General features: G+C 28.5%; 1 protein-coding gene across 1 annotated transcript; it reads left to right on the top strand.

Annotated features, from left to right (window-relative positions):
• The first annotated feature begins 276 nt into the window (after nucleotides 1-276).
• LOC116768399 (putative protein FAM10A4) lies at nucleotides 277-7,055 on the top strand. Its single transcript, XM_032659110.2, has 9 exons — nucleotides 277-415; nucleotides 524-726; nucleotides 1,284-1,369; nucleotides 2,740-2,948; nucleotides 3,485-3,594; nucleotides 4,539-4,698; nucleotides 5,129-5,281; nucleotides 5,456-5,594; nucleotides 6,544-7,055. The coding sequence occupies exons 2-9, from the start codon at nucleotides 542-544 to the stop codon at nucleotides 6,609-6,611; spliced, it is 1,110 nt and encodes a 369-aa protein (XP_032515001.1). The 5' UTR covers nucleotides 277-415; nucleotides 524-541; the 3' UTR covers nucleotides 6,612-7,055.
• Nucleotides 7,056-7,122: the final 67 nt, after the last annotated feature.

Below are 7,122 nucleotides of genomic sequence, written 5' to 3'. Positions count from 1 at the left end.
AATCCAACAGGAAGAGCTATTAAATTACTTTATGACTCTGACCATACAGTATCTTATATCAATAAATTACTTAATGTCGATTAGCATCGACATCCAATTATTTTAAAGCAATAGCAATGTCAGGTTTTCCGGTTTGAGTGTAAACTCTATCATATCATTAATTCAATATCACTTATGAAAATCTAATATCTCTGCTTATATTGTTTTAATTTATTTTTTTAATTTATTTTAGAATTTGCCTTTTTTCATAGTTTTCAATATCTATTTTAAAAGACTACAACTGTCAGAAGTCAAATGACAGTTGCCAGTGCAATTGCATTATTTGCTATATTAGTTGACATTTTTATTACCCCTGTCGAATATAAGCGTTTTTCTAGACTAATCTTGAAGTCAATTGTTATTCCTGTTGTTAAGGGTAAGTCTCTATTTAAATGTATTTTCTAAAAAAAATTGTATATATCTAGTTCTTACTAGTTTGCCGGATGCTTTTAAATTTTATTCTAATAAACTTTTTATTTAACAGCCAAAAACAAGAGTAAAAATGAATTGCCCATTTAATGAAGAGCAGTTAACTCAACTAAAGGCCTTCGTAGAGCTTTGCAAGAATCAACCTATGATACTGCATCATCCTAAATTATCTTTCTTCAAAGATTATTTGGTTTCACTCGGCGTTACACTCCCCACCGCTACTTATAATACCAAAAATTTTACCGCTTCCGGCGATAGGTATGTATATATTATAATAAATTAATTTCCAATATCAATTATCAGCCGCTTGAAAATTCAATTTATTTCATGTTATTCTATTTATAATTAAACAAGAAGTAATTTTACTTCGGTTATTACTCGCCTTAATGTTTTCTAGATTACATCTGTTAAACATTACAACAAATAGTATTCTATTGAGATTTTTCATAGAATATTTATCTATTTTTTGTCATAATCTGAAAACAATTTTATTGCACAAAATATAGGTGCTGAAACCTACAAGAACATGTCAGTATTAAATTATTTATTCATTAAAATTATTTAAAGTAATACAATTTCTTCCCTTTTAGGTATAATATCCTTTAAGCTTAAGGAATTAAAAGTTTTAATTTTTATTTTTTATTTTACTGGAACAGTTCTATATTTCTTGTTGAATTAACTTACTTGTTACTAAAAACGGCCTTATGCCAATAAAAAACTATCCTGTGCTTTGTCTCAGAGTATAAATGTAAATATGGAGCAATTATATCTAAATTGGATTAATCATTTTAAGAGTATGTATATTGATATTCTAGTAATGCTGGTGCTAAAGTTGAAGAGGAAGTTCCCGCAGAAGAAGAGGAGGAGGATATTGAATCTGATGTAGAACTTGATATGGAAGGTAAGTAATCAATAATCACAACTAAACTTACCTTACCCTTACCAATTACCATAAAATTCCATTGTCAAATTACATACAAAATGTTCCTAGAATTTAACACCTGAAACAAAATGAAAAATGTAATAAATCTATGGCATTGTAACTTTAAATGGATCAACCACTTATCTTTTAAACTTTAAAGCAATGTTGAATAATGCTTAAATTGTTATCATTTTTTAATAGTTTATTTCATCTGACTGCCAGTTACATTGCAGTAGTTATCAGATATATTTAGGTAATATTGGCTTAATTGGTCCAGCAGTGTGATATTCAACATGGTGTAAGGCTTCTTGGGCATATGACTCTATTTACTATTATATGCTTCACTCGTATATTTTTTTTTTAATTTAATAGACTTTACTTATACAGCCGAATCCATGCGAATACTACAATCAATTTGATTAATGATAGGATTTATAAATAAAAAATATAAATGTTTTTTATTTTGTTTTTTAAATTATTTCCACTGTCTCATAATGTTGTTTGTTTTGTTGCTTCCAATAATAAAATGTTTTAAAAACAGTATGAGATGTTATCGTCCACATACTGTCAACTTGAGATATTTTTGTAAACATATGATTATATTATCTTTGCTTTTAGGTTCAAGACATAAATAAAACTAATATTTTCGGATTACTACTCGTTTTTTATTGTTTTGAACTGATGTTTTGGTTACTTTGCAGCCACCATGGTAACGGACAGACGTGATGGGCATTTATTCTCATCATGAGTATGTAGTTCAAAATAATAAAAACGAGTAGTATTATCCCAAAATATTAGTGTTATTTAAATGAATACACGCCATAGTCTAAGATTTCATTAAGATCCAACATATTTAAAATAATATAATGTAAAATATGATTCTGGTGTAGTTTATATTAGTATTGTTTATATTTTTGGTTTGTTCACTTCACAGATGAAAGTTTTCCTAAAATGTTTAATATTTGATAATCTGCAATGTTAATGTCCTGGTTACATTTGTAATTTTTTTCCTAGTATATATAATTTTGCTCTTAATATTTCTAATTACAAACTCCCAAGTTAAAATAACTGTGGATACCATTCTGCCCATTTGTTTTTAAAATTCGAAATAATTTATTGTTATATAATCTGTATGCTCGCTATAAATAAATATATACTTTAGTCCATATGTATATAATAACTTGAAGACAATAATATTGTTAACTTTCTTGGTTATGTCATAGTACAAAATTAGAAAATGAAATCTTTATTTCTAGCGTTTGTACTGTGTACTGTAGTAATTCAAGAAGTGTTCTCAACCAAATAACTTATTTCTGTTAAGTTTTAATAATGTTGACCTGTTTTTCCAGGAGTAATAACCGACACAACTCCGGCTGATCAGGAAATGGGTGATGATACAAAGGAAGTGTCTGATGAGGATCGGGATCTGTCTGATGAAAAGAGGTCAGAAGCCATGCGTGCTTTCTCAGAACAGAAATATGATGAAGCTATTCAGATATACACTGAGGCGATTAAACTTAACCCTCAAAGTGCACTTCTCTTCGCCAAAAGGGGTCAGGTTAGTTAATACAATATATGACTGTAATAATTATGTACTAAAATTTTTTTTCAAGTTTGCGTAAGTATTTAATTAATCATATTAGGATTACTTCATTAACTGTTAAATTATGTTTCATAATTGTGTTTTTTTAACTTCTGTTAATATTTAAAGTAATATTACATTCTTTTTTTTTAATTATTAAAAGGTAAAAAAAAATGTCATTTGAAATGCTATATAACATAAGCATGTTAAAGATAATGAAGACGTTCTTTTATAATTATTTACTATGGCAGAAATAATAGCTGATTATTTGAAAAGATAACTCACAATGAAATTAAGTGTGTTTAGATTGTATATTATATATTACTCATGATTTATAAAAAAAAATTGTTAAATAAACAATATTGGGGCATTTTTATTTTATATCTTTATACAAAAAAGCTTAGGAATGTCTGCTTTTTATTTCTTTGATTTATTATTCTTACACACACAAACACACACACATATATATGTGTGTGTGTGAACTTAACTGTTATTATAATTATACCTCGCAGGTCTTCCTCAAGCAGAACAGGTTGCATGCCTGTATCAAGGATTGCTCACGAGCCCTAGAACTGAACTGTGATAGCGTAGCTGGATACAAATTCCGTGGCCGCGCTTACAGGTACTCGGTCACATTAATTTGTTGATTACATATTAAAAATATATTTAGTATATTGATAATAATTTATGACTTACAAATTTTTATTGCGTATATTCTGATGTCTTCTTTTTTTTTTAATATATATTTTTTTATTTTATTATTTTGAAAATGGAACTTGTTTACATAAGAGATGTTTCAAAATATTTAATAATAAGCAAACAGTAGAAGTATAGTTATTTTTAAAATGTAATAAAATGTTGGTGGGTTTGAAGATAACATTCATATAAAAAAACTGTAAGGACTTTTATGTAATATTATATTTAATAGTGTTTCATCTATTTACACGATGGAAAATAGCAAACGTGTCGTCTATGAATTAAAAATATTCTTAATAATATAAGAAGACAATGAAACATGGGCTTAAAAAAAATCTTTTAATATTTTTCATTTTAATTGATCATCCGTGTCTCTGTTTTTTTTTTTAATTATCTTTATTTTAGCTTCAAACAATCATAGAAATATAAGAATCATGTAGCACTACCTTGCTTGAGAGATTTTCACTTTAATCTACCTTAAAGCTTTACTTAAGATATAAATACCTAAAAATAGACAGTGAATCAAAATACGTATTTTTTTATAAACACTAACAATACAAAGTACTTATTAGAATTTCACAATTAAACATCAGTAAAATAATTTTATGCTTTACAGTAAAATAAACATGTCAGCTGTCAAAATAACTGTGATTTAAAATTATTTATTAGTTGAACTATTGTATGCTGTAACACGAGTTTGTTTCCAACTAAAAACAAATAGTCTGCAGTTTTTTTAAGTATCTACTTTAATACTATCACAGATAAAATTTTTGAATGGCGAACTTTAAGAGACGATGCAAACGCGTAATAAGTATTTTGAAAAAAAGCTGAGAACTTGTATTTTTATATAATATATATTTATATCTTAAGGCTGCTTGGAAAGTTCGAGGAGGCCGCTCATGACCTGTGCGAGTCACTCAAAATTGATTACGACGACCAAACAAACGAATGGCTGAATGAGGTTAAGCCAAACGCTGATAAAATACGTCAGCATAATATTAATGTGCAACGTCATAAGGAAGAAAAGGAGGTATTTTTTTTTTATTCATTTCATTAAAATAAGGTTTTGATGAAAGAGTTTGTATATTTAGATTAATATGTCCCAGTGAATTTTGATAACGAAATTGTTTAAATTTCTTCTCTCAATATTCAACATTCATATATTATATAATTTAAATGAGCTTTTACAACAACATAAATCAGCGTTAGCTCTTTATTTGACTTGTTCGTTATAATGAAGTTATACAAAGCTTATAAGCTATTTTGCTGTTTTTTTTTTTATTTATTATATAACTATATCACTAAGTTTCGTCTACTATGCCGAAAATCAGTGACATAAAGATATATTCAAAATTGTTTCGTAGTTCTTGCCTACAATAAGGAAACATTCACACAGCTTCAAAGATGACTTGTAATGTATGATATAAAAATTAAACGTGTTCTCAATATTTTAATTGAAGCGTCGCGAGAAATTAAACCGAGCTCGCAAAGCGCAAAAAGCAAACGCTGAAGCTGCTGAGGAACAAGCGTTTACACAAGGACTTCCTAAGTTCATGGGTAAAATAGATCTTGAACAGCTTCTAAAGGATCCGGAATTGTTGGCTGCCTCTCAGGTATATTAATATACAACAACATTAACTAAATGCAATTTACAGGTTTTTTTTTTCAGTTTACAGACTACGCAATATATATATATATATATATAATTTTTAATTTTAATATTTTTTCTTTGAAGCTCTAATAAATTTATTTAATAATCATGCATTAATACAACAAATATCTTTCAGGATCTTGAGATATTAATGGCTCTGCAAGACATTTCATCGAATCCAATCAACTTTTTGAAGTATCAGAACAATCCTAAAATTGCTGCTGCGTTGGAACTGTTTGCAAGGAAATACAAGTGTGAATCTGGTGCTGCTCCGGGTAAGTATAATGATATTGGAGACTAAGATAAAATCTGTCATAAATATCAGACATCAATGTATGTACTCTATACACTTGTGTAGTATTTTTGTGTTAGAAGTGTGTGGTTGTGAGTATACTGAAATAGTGTCTGAGCTGTCATAGAGAGATGGGTCAGTGGTGATTGGTCACTCTTGCAGCCTTTATTATTATTACTGTGCTACAAAAAATAATATACAAAGAGAATGTTTGGCTAAAAGAGTGAACTAAAAAAAGTTGAGAGTGAGTTGTGGAATGACTTACACATATAAAGTATTATAAAGCAATGAAAACTTTTCAACTGAAATATTTTTTTGAAGATACCAGAAATTTTATATCACTAATACTGTAGGGGCAACTTGTTTTAACTTTTTTTATCTGCTTAACTTTGAGAATCACTGTATAAACATCCCAATTAATCTGGTAACCCGAGTACAAAAATGATGTCGTCACTTTGACAATACTGAAAATATAAAAACGTGTCCATACAGTGGCTGATGCAACATTTAGCGTCATACAACACAGTGTCGCCATAAACGTTGCAATTTGAGACACTCGATGTATACACTAAGTGTACAATATACAGTGTCGTAGTGTTAACTTCCCTTAACAAAAGTTTTTATTAATAAATGATGCAACAACAAAAAAAAAACATGACATCATTTATGATAGTTTCTTAGTTATATTTGGCTAGAATATTCCGAGCATGAATCAATGAGAGAGCTAAATCTAGAAATCCTTTAGTAAACTAAATTTATTTACTTTTTTACATCTCGTCTGTCCGTGATCACGGTTGCTGCAAAGTAACCGAAACGTCGGAAGTATGTAGTTTAAAATAATAGAAAACGCGTAGTAAATCTGAGAACATTAGTTTTATTTTTAATATAAATTGGTTAGTTTCTTTATAAGTAATGTTATATTTTTATTTCAGAACCACAGGCAGATACAAAACCGAAGCCAGCAACCAAGACGCCCGATGACGATGTAGGCCTGGATTAAAATCTATTCACATACCATACTATTAATAACTATTTAGAATATCTTCATACACATTAAAATTTGAGATATTGTGTCGCAAAAATTATAAAATGCAGATTAGTTTCATTATTAAAAATTCAAATTGCTGTTCATAAAAAGCTTCCAAATCATGTCGTAGTCTGCAATACTTCCGCCCACCTCTGCCTTAAAATTAAAGTCATTTTCATGATGATCGATAGCATTTTGGTAGCAATTTATCATAATTATTAAATCCAAAGTCTGGAGTTCCCTTTAAAGTGATCTGGAACTGGCATTTATTTTATTAATATTAGTATTTTGTCAGACTGTTCCGGGATAGGATACAAAATACGTAATCAAACAATGTTCTAATAGCTATTGTTTTTATATTACTCGTAACACAAGCTTGGTGTGCTGTTAAATGCTAGTAATAAAATATAAATAATTTCACTTTGTTTTAATACCTCAAAAGTGAACTCATTCCATAGAATAGGGAAGTAAATTCTGTTCGCCA

Source organism: Danaus plexippus, chromosome 4 (genome assembly GCF_018135715.1).
Source record: "Danaus plexippus chromosome 4, MEX_DaPlex, whole genome shotgun sequence".
Classification (NCBI taxonomy): domain Eukaryota; kingdom Metazoa; phylum Arthropoda; class Insecta; order Lepidoptera; family Nymphalidae; genus Danaus; species Danaus plexippus.
This window is presented reverse-complemented; position numbering and strand designations above follow the sequence as displayed.

Excerpts from the sequence above, each read along its gene's own strand:
- LOC116768399 (XM_032659110.2), top strand. The coding sequence starts at position 542 with ATGAATTGCCCATTTAATGAAGAGCAGTTAACTCAACTAAAGGCCTTC. Across the intron at positions 3,595-4,538 it reads TTCCGTGGCCGCGCTTACAG|GCTGCTTGGAAAGTTCGAGG; the intron begins GTACTCGGTCAC and ends TTATATCTTAAG. Across the intron at positions 4,699-5,128 it reads GTCATAAGGAAGAAAAGGAG|CGTCGCGAGAAATTAAACCG; the intron begins GTATTTTTTTTT and ends TTTTAATTGAAG.